Source organism: Papio anubis, chromosome 17, assembly GCF_008728515.1.
Source record: "Papio anubis isolate 15944 chromosome 17, Panubis1.0, whole genome shotgun sequence".
Taxonomy (NCBI): Eukaryota; Metazoa; Chordata; class Mammalia; order Primates; family Cercopithecidae; genus Papio; species Papio anubis.
The window spans coordinates 9,700,192-9,725,931 of NC_044992.1; the positions used below are offsets into that span (position 1 = coordinate 9,700,192).

General features: G+C 49.3%; 1 protein-coding gene across 1 annotated transcript in view; it reads right to left on the reverse strand.

Moving 5' to 3' along the window:
- GAS7 (growth arrest specific 7) overlaps positions 1 to 22,469 on the reverse strand; it is a 284,928-nt gene extending 262,459 nt beyond the window's left edge. The window contains exon 1 of the mRNA XM_031657376.1: positions 22,076 to 22,469. Within this exon, the coding sequence (XP_031513236.1) occupies positions 22,076 to 22,258 (183 nt within the window). The 5' untranslated portion in view covers positions 22,259 to 22,469. The remainder of the gene's footprint in view (positions 1 to 22,075) is intronic.
- Positions 22,470 to 25,740: the final 3,271 nt, after the last annotated feature.

Consider the following 25,740-nt stretch of genomic DNA (forward strand, 5'->3'; position numbering starts at 1 on the left):
GCTAGAGGGACAGGCAAATCTTTGAAAGAGCTTCACCACCAACTCCCCTCCCTCCCCCACCACCTTTTTTTTTTTCTTTTTTTTTTTTTTTGCTGACAAGCAAACATTGCCTCCTCTTTTCAAAGCAAGGAGTCGTCAGAAACAGGAAGATCTCTGCCCTCTTCCCTGTGTAGGCTGTCATGGCAGGACAGCGGAGGGCTTTTCTTTGTTCGCTGTTTCACAGAGGGAATTAGAGAAAAAAGGTGAGCAGAGAGAGCCCTGCAACCACCACCTTGGAGGATCCAATCATACAGCCAGGACAGACAGGTGCTGGGGCACAGACAGAGCTCAAAAACTGTAGTTGGCTGGCTGAAAGAGGGAACCGATGTCCCCTCTGTCATGTCACAAGAAACATCAACTTGAAAACATCTAGCCTTGGCGGGGCGCGGTGGCTCAAGCCTGTAATCCGGCGCTGGGGGCTGGGGCAAGTGAGGATCAGGAGTCAGGAGGTCGAGACCATCCTGGCTAACAGTGAAACCCGTCTACTAAAAAATACAAAAACTAGCCCGAGGCCCGAGGTGAAAGAGCCTGTAGTCCCAGCTACTCGGGAGAGGCTGAGGCAGGAGAATGGCGTGAACCCGGGGCCAGGAGCTTGCAGTGAGCAGAGATCCGGCCACTGCACTCCAGCCTGGGTGACAAAAGCAAGAGAATCCGTCTCAAAAAAAAAAATTCATAGGTCCTATGACACCAAATGAAAGGAGAATATTTTTCCCTTACGCCAAGCAGGGAGATACTTCAGGAGATCCCGGATGCAATCTGTTGCAGAAACTCTGTGTTTCCATACTGGTTTATCTGTCACCTTATCTAAGATAAGATTCCTTGCTCCAGTCCCTTAACCTCTTAAGACTCTTGGTCACATTTTCTCACAGGCAGGGAGGATCTGGATAGGAGGAGACTGAGACCATGAAAAGGAATTTTTGGTTTTAAGTTTGTGATCCAAATACACTATAACAAACTCAAAGATCCACAGAAGGGCTGTGACTTCCTTGGGCAAAGATGTCTTCAATGACGGTGCTAAAACCAGACAAACAGGGACTTGGAAGAACCAAGATTGAAACTGACTTAAGGTGACAGTGGCCAGGGGTCAGAAAGACAAGGTCCCCACCCAAAATAGTGACCAAGAGGTTTGGAAGGACACTCCAAGAGAGCAGGATTCTTTTATTAATAAAGAAGGCAGGCCGGGCGCGGTGGCTCAAGCCTGTGATCCCAGCACTTTGGGAGGCCGAGACGGGCGGATCACAAGGTCAGAAGATCGAGACCATCCTGGCTAACACAGTGAAACCCCGTCTCTACTAAAAAAATACAAAAAAACTAGCCGGGCGAGGTGGCAGGCGCCTGTAGTCCCAGCTACTCGGGAGGCTGAGGCAGGAGAATGGCATAAACCCGGGAGGCGGAACTTGCAGTGAGGCAAGATCCGGCCACTGCACTCCAGCCTGGGCGACAGAGCGAGACTTCGTCTCGAAAAAAATAAATAAATAAAGGCAAATAGTAATGACCAGCATTCTGAGCAATGGATGCAAAATATGTAATATGGCAGTGGCCATCAGCAAATACTGAGCACTGATGTCAAGCTCTCAGTGGAGCATTGACGTTAAGGAAAACAATTGTAACTTTCACAACAATCCTCTGATGTAGGCCTTATTATTCCCACTTAAAGATACGGAAACTAACGGCTGGGCGTGGGGGCTCATGGCTGTAATCCCAGCACTCTGGCAGGCCAAGGTGGGCGGATCACCTGAGGTCAGGAGTTCGAGACCAGCCTGGCCAACATGAGGAAACCCTGTCTCTATTAAAAATACAAAAATTAGCCGGGCATGGTAGTGGGTGCCTGTAATCCCAGCTACTTGAGAGGCTGATGCAGGAGAATCACTTGAACCTGGGAGGCGGAGGTTGCAGTGAGCCGAGACTACTCCAGCCTCGGGGGACAGAGCAAAACTCCATCTCAAAAAAAAAAAAAAAAAAAAAAAAAAAAAATAGAAAAAAAGGGAGAAGATAAAGTAAAAATTATACACAAAGACTCATACAGCCAGCATGCAAACCCAGGTCTGACCAGCTCCAAACACCATGCTCATCACTATTGCACCAAACTGCCTGCCAAGATGCCCACAAATAGAGAACACCCCCATCCTAGGAGTTGCCCAGTAATCAGATCAATCCCAAAGGAGGCCGTCAACGCCTGTTTTTGTCTCCAGCAGGAAATAATAATGGTCTGCTGCTCTATAGATACAATGACTTCATGGAATCTGAATTATTTGCCCTGCAGCAGGGATGTTCTATTTGAGTCACACACAGTCTGTTCCCCAATCAATCTTGTTACCTACTGTATCCATGTGTAAGATGCCTGGAGGTGATTTTTATTGTTTTGTATTTATTTATTTATTTTTATTTTTTTATTTTTTTGGAGACGGAGTCTCGCTCTGTTGCCCAGGCTGGAGTGCAGTGGCCGGATCTCAGCTCACTGCAAGCTCCGCCTCCCGGGTTCACGCCATTCTCCTGCCTCAGCCTCCCGAGTAGCTGGGACTACAGGCGCCCGCCACCACGCCCGGCTAATTTTTTGTATTTTTAGTAGAGATGAGGTTTCATCGTGTTAGCCAGGATGGTCTTGATCTCCTGACCTCGTGATCCGCCCGTCTCGGCCTCCCAAAGTGCTGGGATCACAGGCTTGAGCCACCGCGCCTGGCCGTTTTGTATTTATTTTATTGTAACTCCTTATTGTTACTTTTTTCCCCATGTGAAGCCAAGTAACCACCACAGGCAGCAAACTCAGAATCTTGTATTCATCGGCACCAAAGACAAAATGAATGAACTACAACCCTTTGTTTTCTTATCAAGTGACTATGCCTGGTTGTACCACGAAGCTAAAGGCTTAAAGATCAGAGACCCAATCCTTGACCTCAAGAAATCCACAATATAGTGGGGGGCAACAAAAATTCCAACCTAGTAGTGCTACGGGGTCTAGAATAAGAATGGGGGTGGCGGGGTGGGGAGCAGCAGGGCACAGTGGCTCACATCTGTAATCCCAGCACTTTGGGAGGCTGAGGCAGGCGGATCATGAGGTCAGGAGAGCAAGACCATCCTGGCTAACACAGTGAAATCCTCGTCTCTACTAAAATACAAAAAATTAGCCAGACGTGATGGTGCGTGCCTGTAATCCCAGCTACTGGAGAGGCTGAGGCTGGGGAATCGCTTGAACCCAGGAGGCGGAGATTGTAGTGAGCCAAGATCGTGCCACTGCACTCCAGCCTGGGTGACAGAGCGAGACTCCAACTCAAAAAAAAAAAAAAATAGAAGAAGAATAGAATAGAATAGAATAGAATAGATAGAATAGAATAGAATAGAATAGAATAGAATAGAAGGGGGATATATCTCAGTAGAGCTGTCAAACAGAAAGAAAAGGGAGTAAGGGTAAAAAAGAGGATGGCGGAGGAGGGTGACTTCGAGGAACAGGAACAGCATGCACAGGGCACAGAAGCACAAGAAAGCACAGCTGCACCCAAGAATCAGGTAGTTCCATGTGGTTCTGATAACATTATGCACGTGAATAAACAGCTAAAATGCAGCTCGGGAGGTAGGCAGGGGTTGGGTCATGAAGGGCTTGTAAACAAGGCTAAGGCATGTTATACTGTAAAGGCAACAAAGAACCCATGAAAAATTTTAAACAGCAGGGTTCCGTGATCAAACTGGCTACAAAAATCACTGCACCATCACTTTGAAGGATATGAGATAGGAATTTGGCAGGACTTGTTTTACAAGACACAGGTCACAAAGACCCTGCTGATCAAATAGGATCCAGTAAAGGAGCCAGCCAAAATCCACCAAAGATGGCAGCCAGAGCTACCGCTGGTCGTCCTCATTACAGGGTAATTATAACACACTGGCATGCTAAATGACACTCCCACCAGCGCCAGGACAGTTTACAAATGCCACGGCAATGTCTGGAAGTTACCCTGTATGGTCTGAAAGGGTAAGGAACCCTCAGTTCCCAGAACTCCCTATCCCTTTCCCAGAAATCTTATGAATACTCTCCTTCTCGTTTAGCATATAATCAAGAAATAACAATAAGAATAGTCAGTCAAGCAGCCCATGCTTTACTTATATGGTAGCCATCCTTTTATTCCCTTACTTTTGGTGTGTGTGATGGAGTTTCACTTTTGTCACCCAGGCTTGAGTGCAATGGCACGATCTTGACTCACTGCAACCTCCACCTCCCGGGTTCAAGCGATTCTCCTGCCTCAGCCTCCCGAGTAGCTGGGATTACAGGCGCCTGCCACCACGCCCGGCTAATTTTTGTGTATTTAGTAGAGATGGGGTTTCACCATGTTGGCCAGGCTGATCTCGAACTCCTGACCTCAGGTGATCCGCCTGCCTCGGCCTCCCAAACTGCTGGGATTACAGGCGTGAGCCACCGCACCCAGCCTTATTTCCTTACTTTTTAATAAACTTGCTTTTACTTTACTCTGTCAGCTAACTCTTGAATTATTTCCTGTGTGAAGCCAAGAACCCACGTGGCCTCCCAGGCTCAGCCCCAATTTTGGGGTTCACCCTGTGACAGACGGACATCACTAGGGGATAAAATGGACAGCCACTCCTGTTAGGGCGCACAGCAGAAATCCAGACTAAGTCTCTGACAGCAAGGACCTGAGACTTCCATCTAGGCGCTGCAGGAGGCACCGGCTTTGTGGCACCACCACCATCTGCAGTGTAGAGCCCTACAACACCGGCCCGGGATTAGATTCTGAGCTCCACAGCAACAGTTTAAAAAGAGATTTTCCATCCAGCCCCTCGAAACAAACCTCTCCTTTGCCCCAGGAACAGGAAAAAAGACAGAAACGAATACTTGAGTCCTTCAGTTGCCTCTTGAGTTTCACCTCTCCCAATAAATAGCCTTTTCCTCATTACAAAAAGAGTCTCTTCTGGGAGTGCCCAGGCAGCCAGAGGCCCATCAAACCCAGGTAAGAAGCAATTAAGACTAATTAGCCCAGCCTGAGCAGCAGCAACCATTATCTAGCAGTTTCAAATAAACTAGCAATGGCCAGACGCCGCAGCTTCCCTTGCTTTTTCACTTGTAGGACCTGTGCCCTGAAAACCTCCGGGAAAATGCTACACCATCTTGCATGCAACTCCCCAAGTGTTATCCCAATACCAGCCACATCCCATGGGAACTTGTTGGGAGAGGCAGAATCTGAGGTCCCACCCCAGACCTACTGAATCCAGATCTGCATTTCGTAAGACTCACAAGTGATCTGTGCCTCAACCACAATGCTGCAGTATGACCTCAGAGGGGCCTTTGGAAAACGATCGCCCTACGTCCCCAACACCATCCGTCCTGTGTGCCCCCGGTGAAACTCCAGTTAACAGGTCGCTGTCGGCATCCAACTCTGATCACCAGAGCATACAGGGAGGTAACCTCCACTTACAGAGGGTGTGTGTACGAGGTGCCAAAGCTCTTCTACCAGGTTCTCCTGATACTCAGAGGAGCCCTGGAAGACTCAGAAAGATTCCGCAAGTTGCCTGGGCTCTCACATGGGTAGCAGGGACTGAGCTGGGATTTGTACCCAGACCTGCCACCCTCTTGCCAAGCACTCTGCTGCCCCCGCCTCCCAGGAGTTTCTGCCCGACCCTTGAACGTTGTTGTCTAAGCTGTCCATACCGGAAGTCGCTGCAGGGCTTACATTCCAGTTCACAAACCAAACCACACAAAACCACCAGTGATCCCCTTGGAACGGATAAACTGTCTCAAGATGTGGAGACCATGTCCCCATGGCATATGTTTTTCCTAACACTGTTGGCATCTGGCAAGACCATCCCAGGCTGCCTCTCTGTTGTCCTGGTTCGTACTGCAGTCCAGACCCTGCCCCCTCGCCTTTCCACCGGCTGAATCCTGCACTTCCTCCTTAGCCAGGCTTCTGGCACTGGCCCCAGGAAAGCCTCCCTGAGGCCCACCTCCACCTCGTGATGAAGGAAACCCCTCTGGTCAAACAGGAACACCAGCCACCGTATCTCTGTCCTCCGATTAAATATACTCACAGAGGTCTAATTCCGAAACCTTTCTTTCCATGACCCTGCGTAGCCTCATATAATCCACTTTAAAAAAGAAAGAATGAAAGTAAACTAAATCCAATCTAATTCCAGGATTTAACATGTCTTGCAGACAAACGCAGAAACCCCTAAGGGCATTCAAATGCCTTGCTACTCAAATTGTGGCCGGCACACTGGAGGCAGTGGCATCACCTGGGAGCTGGCGGGAAATGCAGAATGCCAGTGTGGTGTAATATGAAATAGATTTGGTCCTTGTCCTCAGGTCCTGCCACATGGCTCCTCAAACCCTTGGAATTTCCTGATAGGAATGTCTTTTGTTATTCAAAATGAGCCCATCTGATCACACTTCAGTTGACACTAATACGGTGACTTAGGGTAGGGGCCCTCAGATAGCCCAGGTTGGGGCTGGTCACCAGGAACCACAAGTTATTAGAGGATTAGAGGGTTGGGATTTCTGAGCCCCACCTGCTGACCTCCAGGAAAAGGGGGGCCCTGGGAGGCTGGAGATCAAGCTCTATAAAAACTCTTTTTTTTTTTTGAGATGGAGTCTCGCTATATCTCACCCAGGCTGGAGTGCAGTGGTGTGATCTCTGCTCACTGCAACCTCCAAGCGATTCTCCTGTCTCAGCCTCCCGAGTAGCTGAAAGTACAGGCGCATGCCACCACACCCGGCTCATTTTTGTATGTTTAGTAGAGACGGGGTTTTACCACGTTGGCCAGGCTGGTCTCGAACTCCTGACCTCAGGTGATCTACCTGCCTCGGCCTCCCAAAGTACTGGGATTACAGGCATGAGCCACCGTGCTCAGCCTATAAAAACAAGATTTGATGAGCTTCTGGGATGCTGAACACATAGAGGTGCTAGGAGAGTCCAGAGAGGGCATGGAAGCTGCACACGCCTACCCCCATATGCCCTGGCATTAAACAGGCAGCCCCCAGCATTCAGCTATGATCACCAAGCATGCAGAAATATGAACTCCACTTACGGAACGTGTACAAGGTGCCAAGCTCTTCTCCCAGGTTCTCCTGACCCTCAGAGCAGTCCTGGGAAACTGAGAAAAATTCTTCAACTTGCAGAAGGTACCCCCTTCCTCTGGCTGTTCATCTGTGTCCTTTATAATAAACCAGTAAACGTGTTTCCCCAAGTTCTGTGAGCCATCCTAGGAAACCGATCAAACCCAAGCAGGGGGCAGTGGGAACCCCAATTTATAGCCAGTCAGTCAGAAATATAAGTGACACTACTTGACATATGAAGTGGGGGCAGTCTTGTGGGACTGCACTCTTAGCCTGTAGGATTTGACTCCAACACCAGACAATGTTACAACCCAATAGAAATATAAGAGGCCCAGCTGGTGTCCACTGAAGAACTGCCTGGTGTGTGGGAAAACACTCGCCACCCCCAATCTAGTCACAGAAGTGTCTGGTGCTGTGTGAGTGTGGAGTATGAGCAGAGTTTGGTTTTAATTCCAGATTCAGGTTTCCACCTCAGACCTACTAAATCAGAGTCTGCGTTTTAACAAGAGCCTCGAGTGATATGCACACCCATCCGTGTTAGAGAAGCACAGATCTCACACCATGCATAGTGATATTCTACAGCTAGGCTCTGATGTCCGTACACCAGAAGCCAGGCCCCACGTATTCAAAGCCTTTTTTATTTATTTATTTATTTTTGAGTCTCACTCTGTTGCCTAGGCTGGAGTGCAGAGGTGTGATCTCTAGCAGCTCACTGCAACCTCTGCCTCCCGAGTTCAAGGAATTCTTCTCCCTCAGCCTCCTGAGTAGCTGGGATGACAGGCACATGCGACCAAGCCGGGCTAATTTTTTTTTTGTATTTTTAGTAGGGACAGGGTTTCACCACATTGGCCAGGCTGGTCTCGAACTCTTGACCTCAGGTAATCCACCCACCTTAGCCTCCCAAAGTGCTGGGATTACAGGCATGAGCCACCGTGCCCGGCCCAAAGCCTTCTTTATAATATGAAAGTATTAGACTAGGCTGGCCACAGTGGCTTATGTCTATAATCCCAACACTTTGAGAGGCCAAGGTAGGAGGACAGCTTGAGCCCAGGAGTTTGAGGCCAGCCTGGGCAACATAGCAAGACTCTGTCTCTCCAAAAAAATAACTGAGCTAGGCATGGTGGTGTGCCTCTGTGGTCCCAGCTACTCAGGAGGCTGAGGTAGAAGGATGGCTTGAGCCTGGGGGGTGGAGATTATCCCACTGCACTCCAGCCTGGGGGAAGAGAGCAAGACACTATCTCAAACAAAACAAAAAACAAAGAATATATTAGACCAAACTCCAGATAAGATTTTGTTTCGTGCACGTCCTTGATTACCAACTCCCACTTAACACGGCTGTATTGTCACTCCACGCACAACAAATGTTTGTAGCTATTTATCAATAAAACACTTGCCAAATGAGAGCAGCAGACTTAAACTAAATAACTCAAAGTTAAGCTTTCTTATTTCCATTCCTAATTATATAAAAAATTTTACAAAATGGCTCAGTGACACTCTTCCATGATCCACTGCTAAAATAAGGATCTTCTCTCATGATTGAATTAGGACGAGGACTCATTTCTGTGGAATTTTTAAAATAGCATCTCTAAAGAATTTTTACAACTTAATTAGTTTTTTGTTGACTAACCCTAGACTCCTCTGTGCATTTGACAAGCAAATGAGGAGGGAGGAGGAATTGAGGCATCTGAGAAAAAATGAAGAATCTTAAATGTCTGGATGGTTTCGATAGAAAACGTTAGTGTGAACCTGAAGTCTCCTTAAAGAGGTCACCTGCCCAAGTCACCTTGGAGGGGACAGCACATTCCCAAGGGCTCCCTGTTGAAGAACCACCAATCTCAGCTCCAGGCTTTAACTGCATCTGCTGAGCCCTGAAGAAAGCACGCTTGGCGCGGGCATGGTGGCTCACGTCTGTAATCCCAGCACTTTGGGAGGCCGAGGCAGGTGGATCACAAGGTCAGGAGATCAAGGCCATCCTGGCTAACACACAGTGAAACCTCTCGCCTCTACTAAAAAATACAAAAAATTAGCTGCTGCGGGTGGCACGACCTGTAGTCCCAGCTACTCGAAGGCTGAGGCAGGGAGAATGGCATGAACCCGGGAGGCGGGCTTGCAGTGAACTGAGATGGCCTTGGGCACTGCACTAGCCTACACAGAGCCAGATTCTGTCTCAAAAAAAAAAAAAAAAGAAACACACTTATAGTAATTCCTCAAATAGAAAAATGTATTTCTGTTAAACCCAAGGTTGTGACAGATGTATTAACCACACACAAACACACACAAAACACAGGGAATCTGGGATTCGAAAGTGACCACATTTTGCCGGGCATGGTGGCTCATGCCTGTCATCCCAGCACTTTGGGAGGCCAAGGCGGGTGGATCACAAGGTCGAGAGATCGAGACCACCTTGACCAACATGGTGAAACTTCTGTCTCATAAAAATACAAAAATTAGCCGGTCGTGGTGGCATGTGCCTGTAGTCCCAGCTACTCAGGAGGCTGAGGCAGGAGAATCGCTTGAACCCGGGAGGCAGATGTTGCAGTGAGTTGAGGTTGTGCCACTGCACTCCAGCCTGGCGACAGAGCGAGACTCCATCTAAAAAAAGAAGAAGGAAGGAAGGGAGGGATTGAGGGAGGGAGGCAGGCAGGGAAGAAAGAGAGAGAGAGGAAGGAAGGAAGGGAGGGAGGGAGGGAAGGAATAAATGACCACATTTGTTCAAAAAATATAGACCAAGTATCTACTAGCGTGCCCAGCAGTGTACAAGATGCTAGGATAACTTGTGGGAGGGAGGAGGCCAATTTGAAAGAGTAGCCATGGCTCTCATGCTCAGGAGCTAAGAGCAACTGCTGAAGTGTGCACTGTAGACTCTTCGCAGAATCTCTTAGAAGCTTGTGAGACATGCAGGACCGCAGGCCCCATCCCAGGCCTCCTGAGTCAGAATCTGTATCCAACAAGATCCAGGGAATTTGTTTAAAGAAACCACTTTGGCCGGGCGCGGTGGCTCAAGCCTGTAATCCCAGCACTTTGGGAGGCCCAGACGGGCGGATCAAGGCTCAGGAGGACTGCACTATCCTCAAGTAACACGGTGAAACCCTTCGGCCTCTACTAAAAATACAAAACTAGCTATGGCGCAGGTGGCAGGCTCAGTCCCAGAAGCTACCGGGAGGCTGAGCCAGGAGAATGGTGTAAACCCGGGAGGCGGAGCTTGCAGTGAGCTGAGATCCGGCCACTGCACTCCAGCCTGGGTGACAGAGCCAGACTGCCCCAAAAAAAAAAAAAAAAAAAAAAAAAAAAAAAGAAACCACTTTGGGCCAGGCACAGTGGCTCATGCCTATAATCCCAGCACTTTGGGAGGCCAAGGCAGGTGGATCACTTGAGGTCAGGGGTTCGAGACCAGCCCGGTCAACATGGTGAAACCCCATCTCTACTAAAAATACAAAATTAGCTGGTTGTGGTGGTGTTCCTGTAATCCCAGCTACTCAGGAGGCTGAGGCAGAAGAATCACTTGAACCCAGGGGGCAGAGATTACAGTAAGCCAGGACTGTGCCACTGCACTCCAGCCTGAGTGACAGAGCAGGATCCCCCTCCCCCGCCCCCAAAAAAACCAAAACCAGAAACCACTTTGCTCTAGCAGCACTGAAGTCAGTTTGAGAAGCACTGCTCTAAGTGCGATGATAAAATGCTGAAACTGAAACAGATGATAAAATGCTGAGTGGTCACCCATGTGGAGGTCAACAGGGGCCATCTGCATAGATTCAGCTTGATGATGACGATGAAGACGGTGCTTAAGAACCATACGCTAGTTTTTCTAACACAGTCCCTGGTGATTTCTCAGTATAGGATACTGGTTGCTCCATCATCCCGGGTCCTGGAGGTCTTGCGGCTTCAAACCAACTCACAATAGACTTACAACATGAGCCAAAAAAAAACCCATATTGCTTTACCACTGAGATTGTTATGGTGGCATATCGTAACCCATCCTGACCCACACAGCGCACATACCCACGATGCTACCTTTTTCAGAATATTTCTGTTACTCCTCATCCACTGTTCAAATTCATCATTACTTTAAGATAAGACCTCTTTTTTTAGCCCTGAACAGCATTACTTAACTCAGTTACTCTCTTTGCTCATCAAACTTCACTCCAGAGTCATCTGATGTTTTCCTTTCCACAGATTTCCTCATGTGTTTACGCTTTTATCTTTTTGTACTGTACGCTTTTTGGTAAGCTGCCTTCAATCCTATTTGCCACAAGGTGACAGACAGACAGTCACATGAACAGACACACCAGACTTGGCTTTGAATGAATTTTGGCTGTTTCCAAAAAAAAAATCAAATCCACACCTCAAAAGACAAAGATTTGCTGTTACTGAGGATATGTATAAGAATGTGGCCCCGGGCCAGCATGTATTCCTTCTACCTGCTCTTCCCACAAAAGGATACTTACAAAATGTTCGGGACACACCGTTCCTACTTCTGAAAAGCAATTCATTTCTGGACACACCATCTCTTTTTGCCTCACTGTGAGGAGAAATGTGAACTATGCTAGCTCCACAAAGACCTTGAGCATCATTAACCAACATTTTTATTTTTAAAATTCAGTTTCATCTCAGCACTTTGGGAGGCCGAGGCAGGTGGATCAGGAGTCTGAGACCTGCCTGGCCAACATGGTGAAACCCCGTCTCCACTAAAAATACAAAAATTATCTGGGCATGGTGGTGGGCACCTGTAATCCCAGCTGTTGGGGAGGCTGAGACAGGGGAATCACTTGAACCCAGGAGGCGGAGGCTGCAGTGAGCCAAGATCGCACCACTGCACTCCAGAATGGGCGACAGAGCGAGACTCTGTCTCAAAAAAAATAATAAAATAAAATAAATCATTTCAATATAGTTATTGAACCCCTCCCGCACGTTCTGACCTTGTGCTAAGCACAGGTAAACCTGATTTTAACTAGTTCCTTCTGGCGTACATTGAGGTTGTCGTTCATCTTGTGCTATCAGAGGCTGTGATACAATACAGGCTGATGTTTACAGCTTGCCTGATATATCAGATGCTCCCTGAGTCGAAATTTCTAGAAGTGGAATTGCTGGGACAGAGAACATGTACTCATTAACGTTTTGGAAGTATAGTGCCAAATGCCCCTTCAGGAAGCTCACGACCATTTCCTTACACCCTGCCAATACCATTTTTTTTTTTTTACATGTTTCTGTCTTTAAGCTATTTTTTAATTAAATTTGCAATTATCTGATCACTGGCGAGACTAAATAGTTGAGGACTTTTTATATGGTTTTTTTGGTGTGTGCATTCATTTGTTTGTTTTAAGAGACGGGGTCTCGCTCTTTGGCTCAGGCTAGAATGCAGTGGTGCAATCTCAGTTCACTGCAGCTTTGACCTCCTGGGCTTAAGCGATCCTCCCACCTCCGCCTCCTGAGTAGCTGGAACTATAGGCATGCATCACCACACCCAGCTAATTTTTTTGTATTTGTAGAGATAAAATTTGGGTTTCTCCATGTTGCTGGTCTTGAACTCCTGGGCTCAAGCAATTCGCCCGCCTTAACCTCCCAAAGTGCTGGGATTACAGGCATGAGCCACCATGCCCAGCCTGTATATGTTTTATTATGAAGTGTCTATCCAAGTTCTTTGCCCGTTCTTATACTGATATATTCCTCTTTGTTTTGGGTTTGTTTTTTTTTTATTTATAAAAGCACTTTCTACATTAAGGAACTTTTTCCAAATTTGTCTTTGCCTTTTACCTCCTTTTTTTCGGGAAGAGATCTCTAGTGGCAGAATAAAGGATGGACAGATGGGGAAAATACAAAAGGGAAAAAGTGCATCACAAGTGACCTGCACGAAGTGAGACCCCCTGAGGCTCCCCTACTCCCTCCAATCAACACACCAGGAAGACCTGCTGACATTACCTGCAAAACACATTCCAAATCCACCCACCTCTCACCATCTCCACTTCCAGCACCCGGCTCTGAGCTTCCCAACTGGTCTCCTTGCTTCCCCTCCCTGCTCTCTTCAAATCCATTCTCCACCCTACAATCTAGAAGAGCTTTCCAGAACGCATCCGAACATGTCACCCACTTTAATCAAACCAAAGGCTTTTCCACTGCATTTAGAAAATGACCCAACTTCCCAGGTTCTATCTCCTTCCCTGGCACAACCCCACGCCCTCTCCCCCTACTTGCCACTCTCTAGCCATTCTGGAATATTCTGGCTCTCTCAGGTATAGCAAACATACTCCTCTACTCAGGGTTACGTGCATCTGCAGTCCCCCTCAACCTCAAATTATTTTCCCCCAAATAGTCACAAGGCTGGCTGGGCACAGTGGCTCACCCCTATAATCCCAGCACTTTGGGAGGCCAAGGTGGGTGGATCACTTGAGGTCAGGAGTTGGAGACAAGCCTGGCCAACATGGTGAAACCCTATCTCTACTAAAAATACAAAAATTAGCCGGCTGTGGTGGTGTGGGCCTATAGTCTCAACTACTTGGGAGGATGAGGCATGAAAATCATTTGATCGCAGGAGGTGGAGGCTGCAGTGAGCCGAAACCACACCACTGCACTCCTGCCTGGGCAACAGAGCAAGACTCTGTCTTCCCCCTCTCAAAAAAAAAAAAAGTTGAAAACAAACCAAAAGAAGAAGAATACTTCACAGCCCATGAAAATTATAACAAATTCAAATTTCAGTCCATAAATAAAGTTTTATTGGAACACAGGCATGCCCACTGGCTTTCAGATTATCTCTGGCTGCTTTTGCACTACAGCAGCAGAGCGGATTAGCTGTGACAGAGACCATATGGGGTGCTCTCACCGCTTCTCACTGCCTCTGGCGCACTACAGATCACACCGAGGCAGCCGTAACTCAATTTTGCCTCATGGTCCACGAAGCCTAAAATGTTTCCTGGCCTTTTACGGAAAAGATTTGCCAATGCAAGTTAAGAAGGAGAAGGCTTTAAGAAATGTTTCTAAGGGAGAAGGGACAAGGCTTGCTAACCTATTGAAAAGGAGAGGAAAGGTAAGGGGAGGGATATCAGGGGACTTGGTGGACAGATGGTGGTGACATTCACTAAAGTTTAGAGCAGGGATGTCCAACTTTTGGCTTCCCAGGGCCACACTGGAAAAAGAAAAATTGTATTGGACCTCACATAAAATACACCAACACTAACTATAGCTGATGAGCTAAAAAATATGTATCTCACACACACACACACACACACAAAAAACCTCATGTTTTAAGAAAGTTTACAAACTTAAGTCCAGGCATGGTGGCTCACACCTGTAATCTCACCACTTTGGGAGGCTGAGGCAGGTGGATCACCTGAGGTGGGGAGTTCAAGACCAGCCTGACCAACATGGAGAAATCTCATCTCTACTAAAAATACAAAATTAGCCAGGCGTGGTGGCGCATGCCTGTAATCCCAGCTACCCAGGAGGCTGAGGTAGGAGGATTGCTTGAATCCAGGAGGCAGAGGTTGCAGTGAGCCGAGATCACGCTATTGTACTCCAGCCTGGGCAACAAGATCAAAACTCCGCCTCAAAAACAAAATAGAAAGTTTACAAATTTGTGTTGGGCTGCATTCAAAGGCCATCCTGGGCCACATGTTCCACAAGCTTGGTTTAGAGGTTGGGAATAGAAGGCAGTGAAGAGGCTGGGCAGGGTGGCTTGTGCCTGTAATCTTAGCATTTTGGGAGGCCAAGGCGGGAGGATCACTTGAGCCCAAGAGTTTGAGACCAGTCTGAGAAACACGGTGAAACCCTGTCTCTACAAAAAGTACAAAAATCAGCCAGGCGTGGTGGCAGGTGCCTATAGTCCAAGCTACTTGGAGGATCGTTGAAGGTCACGGCAGCAGTGAGCCATTATCATGCCACTGTACTTCAGCCTGGGCAACGGCGCAAGACCCTGTCTCAAAAAAAAAGAAAAAAAGAAAAAAAAAAGAAGAAGGCAGTAAAGAGAGAAGAGTGGGCCGGACGCCTGTAATCCCAGCACTTTGGGAGGCTGAGGCGGACAAATAAGGAAGTCAGGAGTTCAAGACCAGCCTGGCCAACCTGGTGTAACCCTGTCTCTACTAAAAATACAAAAATTAGCCAGGCATGGTGGTGTAAACCTGTAATCCTAGCTTCTCGGGAGGCTGAGGCAGGAAAATCACTTGAACCCAGGAGGCGGAGGTTGCAGTGAGCCGAGATCGCGCCATTACACTCCAGCCTGGGCAACAGAGCAAGACTCCATCTCAAAAAAAAAAAAAAAGAAAGAAAGAAGAGAAAGGAGAGAGATGATGAGTTTAATTTTGACATGTGAAATTTGAGTACCTAGCGGTTGAATCTGAATACCAGCTCTGAGCTCAAGAAGAGGAGTAGGCGGAGAACTAGGAAGTTAAACTAAAAACAAATTCTTAGAGATGGTAGAGAAGACAGTAAACGTGAAGAAAGGAGGTGGGTGGGTCCTCTTAAGAGTCCTCAAAAACTTCTCACAGTTCACATACTTACTGCAACTAAACTTTCACAATGTCACAACGTGTTCTGGTCAGCCAAGGAAAAGTTAGAGAGATCTGCCAGCCACCACTTCTTCTTGCCATAGGCATAAACACCACCCCAAAAGCCTCGCCATTGCAGGGAGAGAGAGAAATATACTAATTTTGCATTTAAGTACAGAGGAATTCATCCTGACATTTTGTTAGAAAGTCTATCATGTGTCGCCTTGCTGCTGTGAGTAGTAAGACAGCACACCACAAAAACAATGTCCCCTGGACTGGCCTGATAATAGTCAAAATACCTTACGTGTACACAAGGCTTCCTGGTTTACAAAAAACATTTTCTTTCACTAGCAAAGTGGGGATCCATATCCATGTTCACAGATGAGGTCTACCACACCGTCAGAAAAAAAGCTGGGCTTATGCAGGCAGAGAAGAGTACATGAAGGTCAGCCCCTCATTCATGTTTCTAGGTGGTAATAGACATCAGGGATCCACAGAGTGGTGAACAGATGGCAGGGATTCCTGCCGACTTGTTGCTAAGGGAACTTTTGTGAAAATGCCCTGAATCCACTCAATCCATAAGCCTTGTTCATTGCTTTAAAGTCCGGTGGGGTAGACACTGACCAGTCCAGCACACAAGTGTGACAAAGGGGGTGGCTCCTTCTGAGCTGAGGCTCACAGAGTGGTGGGCCAAAGGTCATTTTCTAACACCAGGAGCTACAAATACTGGCCACAGGCCCCCATACCAAGGAGGATGATTTAGTGAAGATGTCAGAAAGCACATTGGTCTTTTCAGTCACAATTACCCACTCCCCCGAGTCACAAGCCCTAATTACACCTTTTGTGAACAGAGTTGATGACTGTCTGAAAAATACTAGCATGAGGGACAAGGTCACACTCATTTTGGGTGATTTTCATGTTGCAGACAGAAAGGAAAAGGCTCTGTTTTAAAATCAATTTGTGTAATATAGCAAACATCTATTAGATGTCAGGGAGCTCAGATCTACTACGTCTATGAATCACCAGCAACTGAACAGCCCTGGCCTAAAAAAAGCTGGACTGGTATGTCAATGGCTTAGTGGACAGGCCCAGAGCCAAGCAAATCTGATTTCAAATTCCAGCTGCATCATTTATTGTGTGGCCTTTATAAAGAAACCTCTAGAGTCAAAAGAAAAAAAAAAAAAAACCTCCAAGGATTGCGATAGAGGTAGAACTGCCAAGTGGCTGCATTTTACCTCCCTCTTGGGGTTCTCTTTTTTTTTTTTTTTTTTTTTTTTTTTTTGAGGCGGTCTCGCGCTGTGTCGCCCAGGCTGGAGTGCGGTGGCGGGATCTCAGCTCACTGCAGCTCCGCCTCCCGGGTTTCATGTTCTCCTGCCTCCAGCCTCCTGAGTAGCAGGACTGGGCGCCCGCCACCGCCCGGCTAGTTTTCACGTATTTTTAGTAGAGGCGGGGTTTCACCGTGGCCAGGATGGTCTCGAACTCCTGACCTGGGTGATCCCGCCCGTCTCGACCTCCCCAAGTGCTGGGATTACAGGCTTGAGCCACCGCCCGGCGGGGTTCTCTCTCTCATCAATCTGGCCTGGCACCACCTCCCCACTAATGGATCATCTGTCCCATGTGTGTTCTACCTAGCCTTCTGAGGGAGCTAGTCTGCATTACGGCCCTCGATGAACCACACCTCCCTCGTAACCACACCTGTACCCACCTCCCTTCCAAATTGACTCTGGACGGATCCTGTGACTGCTTTCCTTTCACAATAAAATGTGGCTGAAACAATATGCCAGTTCTGGGCCTAGGCCTTAAGAGGGCCTGGTAATGTATGCCTTTGCATCCTTAGAAGCCACCTACCACATAACAACAACCACCCTGCTGAAGAGAAAGGCCATGTGGAAAGGCCATGGCGAATGAAACACCACATGGAGAGAGGTGCCACATAGAAGAACATCAAGGCACTAGACAGACGAGTGAAGATGACATTTTGGAGGCTGCAGCCTAGTTGAGCCTCCAGGACTCTGCCCCAGCCACTATCTGATTGCAGCTGCATGAGGGACACTGAGACAGACCAGCAGAAGAACCACCCAGCTGATCCCCGTCAATCTACAAAACCATGACAGTTAATAATAAATCGTTGCTTTGAAACACTAAATCTTGGAGTGGCTTGTTACATGGCAACAGATAAAACATCATTCCTTAATTATCCATAGCACAGCGCACTCTCTCCCACAGACACTCCTTATTAACTCCTGCAGTGCAATGGCATGAACCCAAAATGGTAGAGTGAAGGAAATCAAGTTTAAGGGTGACCCTCAGCAGTCATTCCAGTTTTGCTAGCAAACAGTGTCATATTCTGTTAGTACCCCAGAGGTCCAGATTATCCAGCCAGATCCTGGATTCTAAGAATACCACCTAGTTCAAAGAAAGCTCTATTTTGTTTGTATTCCAATCCCATTGTCCCCCAGAATTATTTCCCAAAAGCTCTGGGAAGTTTTGTAGATGCCTTACAGCATCCTCCAGGTCCCTAATTTCTTCTCTCCATTCACACAAGAATTCCTGGACCCTGTTAGACCCTCCAACCATTGACCTGTCCAGCCACTGGGCTTGTCGTGGTACCATGTCTTTCTCTCCAAATCTTCCCCAGGATGGAGACCTAGGCTTCTCTATCCACCTTCCCCAGGAGCTATTTCTCAACCTCGATGTACCCCAGAAAGCTGGTGGAAATATTCCCACATGTGGGGTTCCCAAGTCTATGGAGGCAATCTCAGGCCTAGCTTGGAGCTGGCAGAACATGCTCCCACAGCTCCTATCTCTGGTCTCAGGTCTCTTCCTCTACCATATCTCTCAAATGATGTTAAAAAGACTTCTCAGCCGGGTGCAGTAGCTCACGCCTGTAATCCTAGCACTTTGGGAGGCCAAGGCAGGTGGATCACGAGGTCAGGAGATCGAGACCATCCTGGCTAATACAGTGAAACCTCGTCTCCACTCAAAATACAAAAAAATTAGCTGGGTGTGGTGGTGGGCACCTGTAGTCCCAGCTATTCGGGAGGCTGAGGCAGGAGAATGGCATGAACCTGGGAGGCAGAGCTTGCAGTGAGCTGAGATCACACCACTGCACTCCAGCCTGGGCAACAGTGCAAGACTCCGTCTCAAAAAAAAAAAAAAAGACTTCTCAATTCCTCTTCCTCATCATAGCAGAGGAAACCCTCACGAAAGATTTTTCTAGTTGATTTTACCTAATAATTAGTTGTGGGCCTTGGCTATAAGGCCTATTCCTTTTCTGGAGGTAGGTGTTTCCCTCTGCCCATCCTTTGAAGAGCTGCACCACCCCCTGAATAGGAAGGACCCTTGTGACCAGACTCCTTGGGCCTACCAGAGACTTCTACACTTCCCTGTCTGTGCTGAGGTTTTCCTGGAAGCTGCTCTCTAGAAGCCAAGTATGTGCTATACCATTTCCTTGGAGTCTTGACCAAAGAGATTGCCCCAAAAACCAAGACCTCCTCCAAGCTGGCCTCTTCCCATGGACTAGCTGGCCGCCGGGTCAGATCTGGTGACCCTCTTAGAGTTAGTTCTCAACTACCCTTCCCCGTATATGCTTCCTGCAAAGGCTGGGTCTCTCAGTTCCCCTTGCTTCATCTGAACAAGGAAGATCTCCTTGGGAAGTATCCAGTGTGCACACAGTTTTCAGTGCCTCACTCCCCTCTGCCAAGATGGGGTTTCCTGGTATCACTCTTTCCATCAGGGTGAAAGTTCCACTGTAGTAGGGAGCACATTAGAGATACCATGCTCAGCTGTGTACCCACAATCTCATCCCTCGCCCAGCAGGCTAGTACAGTCCATCTGTCTGTACTTGTTTCTCCAACAGCTGCCCTGGCCTTCTGAACTGCATGCTCCCAAGCAAGCTCAGTGACAGCACCACATTGGCTGACATCTCATGAGGTTCGCCACCTCTAGTATCTATGGGCCCCCTGTCTAGTCTCATGAGTCCAGATGCTGGCCAGTCTACCCACCAGCCCGGGCAACTCTGCATTCTCTGAGTCTGCCCTTGAGGACTCACCCCATCCCAATGGACTCTGCTTGCATATCCTCTATCTCTACCTAGCCTTCAGCCTTGAGGTCCAGCCACTGGGCTTGTCCTGGTACCATGTCTTTCTGCTCCTGTAGGAGGTTCCCAGATGCCACAATCCCCCCTATTGAAACTGCATCTGCTTTGGCCCTGAGAAGAGTCCCATCCAGTACTTAGTCCACAAGACTCAGGCCCACTGTGGGAAGACCCGCAGCTGGGTCTGAGTAAAGTCACACTTTGGGGTTAGCAGGGAAGATCCTCCAAGTTGCTCCTGGTTGCAGCTGTCCTCATTTTAGCCCTAGAGGTTCAGCCTCCCCTTCACGGTGCTGTCACCAACATGCTGACCTCAAGGGCTGTGCTTGTCCCTCTTTCCCACGGATCCAGACCCTTCTCTCACATGCTGTTTAGCATAGTCGAGCCCAGGCTATCACGTTTAAAAAAAGGCACAGGCGCAGGGGGTTATACTCAGCCATCTGAGCTGCTAACAAAACATGTGAGCATTATTCATTGGGGAGCTGACTTCACCTCTCTCATATTCAGCTTGCTTGTCTATAAAATGGGGGAAGTACCTCACCCTTCCCAGAGTTGTCAGGGAACTGGTGATAATGTGCACGTAGCGTGCTGAGCAGGTGCGCTGAAGTATTGCTCACGCAGATGGATGCTTTTGTTGCAAGTTACCAGTCCGGAATGGTCTGAGAGGCCCTGAGGCACCGGAGATCTCCTACCTTTGTATATGGCAGAGGATGGGACAGATACACCCAAGACTGTCCCGGCTGTTAATTCTGCCAGTCCCCTGGGCCTGGTCCATTGTCCTTTTCCCGGAAGAAAAAGCAGCACTGTGCTCTTACTAACACCTACCTAGCCTCACCCCTACACAAAACACAGCTGGCTCAGTCCAGCCAGGGATGCTCCTCACTGGACAGACATCCATCAGTCAAATTTCCACATCAGAATTTCCTGGAAAAGGGGGGCCACCCAAAGAACTCCCAAAATATGCATCTCTCCCAGGGCTTCAAGCTAGACACAAGGAGGCCCCTTGCTTCTCATGTAAGAAGCAGTATGTTTGCTTTCTTTTATATCTGAATCTCAGGAAAGGGACTGGAAAAGCCAGAACAGGGCACACCTGAGCCTCTCCTACAAGCAGGTGATCTCTGGATTCTCCAGATACAGAACCAAGAGGATTCCTACAACACAGTCTGCTGACAGCCCATGAAAGCTCATTCTAGCAGCCCCTAAACTTTGCTCAAATGCTACTGATCCCTTTAGAAGAGATTTTGTTGTTCTCCTCTGGACCTGAAAGCAACCTACTGTACTTTTATAAGGCCAGGCTCTTGCTGACAATGTTGCCACAGGGTTCATCCTCAGGCGGACTCACCCTGTAACCATTTCACTTCTTTCTTTCTTTTTCCCCCGATGAATTGCACTGAGCATTTTCAGTCAAAATTTGCTACTTTGTTCTCTGTGAAGTAGGTCAAGAGTTAAATTATAAATAAATTCAGCCTCCATGATTTCTTCGGGCAGTGTTTTACCAGAATGTTTAGGAATACTGACACAATTAAGGGTAACTGTTAATTTAGTCTTTACAAGAATCCTGGCGGGGGGCAGGCGGACTTCTAGTAAAAGGGATGTCCTGGAAGGTCACCCCACACACACACAAAGGACTTTAGAAACTTCGGGTCTCGCTCAGGCTGTGACTGTGAGCTCAGTGATTAGAGGACAGCCTGTCACATAGACAATAAACAGCCAGCCTAAACAGCCAGCGCCTTGCCTCAGCAGGTCCTGTGGAGCCCTGGGGCCAGGCCAGAACCCCAGGAGCAAGCCTGAGTTCCTGAGCCTTACCCTGGGGAAGCCGGACCAGGGGAGCGGGCAGTGGCGGGGGACTACAGCACCCCGGGATCAAGCCTGCTGAGGGGGCTCGGGCTGGTGGCCAGCAGGCTCGGCTGACCAGCAAGTGGGTGGCCCCGAGGCGTCCAGGCAGCCTGACCCAAGGCAGCACGACCGTCCACGGGTCGCCAGGCTCTAGACTCCGGGGTAGGGACGCGGGGCTGAGGGACCAAGTCGGTGCCACTTTCTCGGACCCCTGATCCTCCATGCATCTTCTCAAGACCGCCAGACCTTCACTGGCCCCTGCCACTGCCGGGAACGCGCCCGCCTGCTCCTGAACTCACACAGGCAACAAGTTCTCGCTTCCTCAGAGCCGCCACGGTGTGCTCCGGAGGCCCGGCGCAAGAGGGAAGCTCCCCGCGAGCCCGCGTTGCCCACGCCCCGAGGGGCGCCCGCTGCCATCGCTGCCTCCCCGGAGCGTGGAGCTACAGGTCGCTCCGGCAAGGGCTGCCCCCGGGGGCGCCCCTCCGACCGGGACGCTGCGGCATCCCCGGAACCGGCAACAGGTACGCGAGCGCACCGAGGACCGCAGCCCCGGCTCATCCAGACCCGGCCCTCGCCCCTTACCTCCAGCAACTGCACGTAGCTCGCCGGGAACCAGCCACGGAGCCCGTCCTCCTTCTCGCCTTCCCACCAGCCGCCGTCCGGGACCTGCAGCAGCGTGATCAGCTCGCCCGCGGCGAAGCGCAGCCCCTGGCCGTGCCGCTCCCCAGAGAAGGGGTACAGGGTCCGGCAGCGAGCGCCGGACATGGCCTTGGCGCCCGGGTTCACAGAGCAGCCTGCATCCCCGCCGAGCCCCACGGGCTGGGCAGCGGCTCCGCGGGGTCCCAGGCGCCCGGCGCTCCGGGCTCCCGCGCTCTGGGCGCGCGCCGTCTCTGGGGTGCGCGGGGGTCCCCGGGCAGGCGGGGGACGCGCGCTCTGCGCAGGGAAGCGGAGACTCGTTGGCTTCGCAGAGCGAGCGGCGACGCCCCCGGGCCGGGCAGCTCGCGGATCCCAGCTCTGGGCTGGGGGGCGGGGCTCAGGGGGAGGAGACCCAGGCGCCGCGGGCTCCGGAGACAACTTCCCCGGAACGCGGAACGCGGGCTGCAGCCGCCAGGGCCGGCCAGGGCCGGAGCCGCCCCAGCGCGCGGAAATGCGCAGCTCCCCTGGGAGGTGGGACCCGGAGCATCCCCCGCGGCAGGACTCCGCGACGCGGGAGGGAGCGGCTGGCGGCCGTGGAGAGGGGCTGGCGGCCGGGTGGCCGGGCGGGGTCTCGCTCGCGGGCGAGGGGGCGGGCCGGGGCGGGGCCAGGGCGGCCACGCCCGCGGAGGGCTGCGCGCTCCCTCGCAGAGGGGCCTGTCACTGGGGAGAGGGGTTCCCACTCGCGCCCCCACCGCCGGGGACCGCGGGAATGGAAACGCCCCTGTTCTGTGCCTGCTTTGTAGGCCTGGCGGCCCGTGACGTACGGGCGCCTTCTTCGAGGTGTCTGCGAGGGATCGTTTGTGGTTGTCATTGTAGTGGTTGAACCTGGGGTTGAACTTGACTCACAGGAAACTGAACAATGGGTGAAAGACAGGTTTGAAGCCTGGCGCCTGAGCCCAGCAGGCTGGTGGCAGCGTGGCACGCTGGAGGGACGGAATGGGGAGGAGACGGGGTCGGAGTTGATAGAATTGGAAACAGTCAATGGGGATAAATGGAGGAAAGGCGAACGGTGAGAGGAACAGCACCAGTGCTTTTACTTACAGAGGGAAGGCCAGCCCAGGGTACCAGCCCTCCCGAAATCGAGATGGGCCGGCTAAACAGTCTACACTCATGTAGTCAGTCAACAAACATTAGCAAGAGGCTGCCATGTTCCATGCGATGTGCCAGGTACTACAAAGATCATTTGGGCCAGTCCCTGCTCTCCAGGGACCAGGGAACCTGAGTGCTGCAGAATGTTGACCTTGAACTGACGGTACAGAAGTAAAAGAAAGCTCGGTTTCTTTGATAGTCTACTCCATTAAAAAAATATACATTTTTTAGCCTGTAAATAGCTGGACTCGGCCGGGCGCGGTGGCTCACGCCTGTAATCCCAGCAGTTTGGGAGGCTGAGGCGAATGGCTCACTTGAGGTCAGGAGTTCGAGACCAGCCTGGCCAACGTGGTGAAACCCCATCTCCACTAAAAATACAAAAATTAGCTGGGCGTGGTAGTGGGCGCCTGTATTGCCAGCTACTCAGGAGGCTGAGGCAGGAAAATGGTTTGAACCTGGGAAGCAGAAGTTGCAGCGGGCAGAGATCGTGCTACTGCACTCCAGCCTGGGCAACAAGAGCGAAACTCTGTCTCAAAAAAAAAAAAAAAGCTCAACCCTTTAATATGCCTGTATACTTCTGTCTACTCCCTATCCTCTCCCCCAGTCACCTTCTGTGGCTCCCTATTGCCTTGTAAATTTGGTACAAACTTCTCCACCTGTACATTTCAGGCCCTCCACAACACCTCCTCTAGCCTCACCTCTTACTGTGCCTGCCTAGATATCCATTACAAAACCAGTCAGGCTGGGCTCCAAAAGCCTGAAGATCTTGCACACCTGTCTATGCTTTGAATCAGACCCTGGCACAGAGCCTTTCACCTAGTTCAGTGGTTCTCAATCCTGGCTGCACATTAAAGTCATTATGCAACTTTTTAAAATACTCATGCCCAGGCTTTAAGAGTCACTATTGAGCCCTAGTCTGCAGCTAAGCCATCTCACCTGAGCAGCCTCCGTCTGGTCTCTGGCCATGGGCAAAGTGACACATGTAGAATATTTGTAATAATCCATCAGTTGCAAAGTCATGAACATTTGCTTGGCCAGAAATATAAAGAAACAAACTCTTGACCACAGTCACCACTAAGAATCCCTTAAAGCAGAGCTGCATAACTTCATATCAAAAACGGTCATTAAAAATGGCTGGCCCAATGAAGTTTTAAAAGAGATACAATTCCTTGTATCAGGAAAATATGTGACTTCCAGCAGGCTGTTCTCAGGCTTCATTCCTGATGATGTGACCTGAATCAAGGTAGGACAACTGATTTCCAGCCAACCTGCAACCCCAGTTCTCTGCGTGCCTGTGAGAAACTGTGATCCAGTTTGGACTTGAGAAATCTCAGCCTACACAGCATGCCATATACTTGAGTTCTATGTGACCCACCTCAGACATTCCTGCAGCAACCAAGAATGATAATAGCTGTTAATTTCTCCACTTAGTTCATTTCATTCCTGTAATCCTACAAGCTGATGAAGAAACTGGGCTCAAAAACCTGCTCACCATTGTACAGCTGGTCAACAGCAGAACCAGCTTTGAACTCAATTCTAGCTTATTGTACAGAGTGTTGCTTTCTGTGGTCCACCCTGCCAGTCAGAAAACAGGTATCCTAATGACTCACCCACAAATAGCATCTTAAGAAAAAGTTCTTTAGACCGGGCACGGCCTATGAGAGCTTACGCCTGTAATCCCAACACTTTGGGAGGCCGAGGCGGGCAGATCACAAGGTCAGGAGATTGAGACCAGCCTGGCCAACATGGTGAAACCCCATGTCTACTAAAAATACAAAAATTAGCTGGGCGTGGTGCCACGTGCCTGTAGTCCCAGCTACTCGGGAGGCTGAGGCAGGAGAGTCGCTTGAACCTGGGAGGTGGAGGTTGCAGAGAGCCGAGATGACACCACTGTACTCCAGCCTGGCGACAGAGCAAGACTCCATCTCGAAAAGAAAAGAAAAGAAAAGAAAAGAAAAGAAAAGAAAAGGCTCTCTGGTGATACCCAATGTCAGTCTTCATAGAAATAAGACTGGAATAGCAGTTAGTGGAACTCCTGTTCCTGATCTCTTATCAAGCAAGTAACCTCCAAATCCTCAAGTCTTCCGATACCTTTGGGTCTATTTCCCCATCTGAAATTAGAGATCGAATCCAATAACTGGAATATGGGAATTTAAATGGTTAAATGTAGTTAGTGGTTAAATATGTTGGCTCTGGACTGCCTTTATTCAAACCCCATTTCTGCCACTTTCTAGCTGTGTGCCATTGGGTGATTTACTTACATCTCTGAGCCTCATTTTCCTCATCACTAAAAGAAGACAACAGTACTATTAATATCATAGAGTTATTAAGAAGATTAAGTGAGGAAACATGTAAACTGTTTAGAGCAGTGCCTGGCACATGAAATACCCGTATGTTAGCATTTTTTTTTTTTATCTATCCAGTTCAAGGGTCCTGATGATTTATTATGTAACACTTCTTTT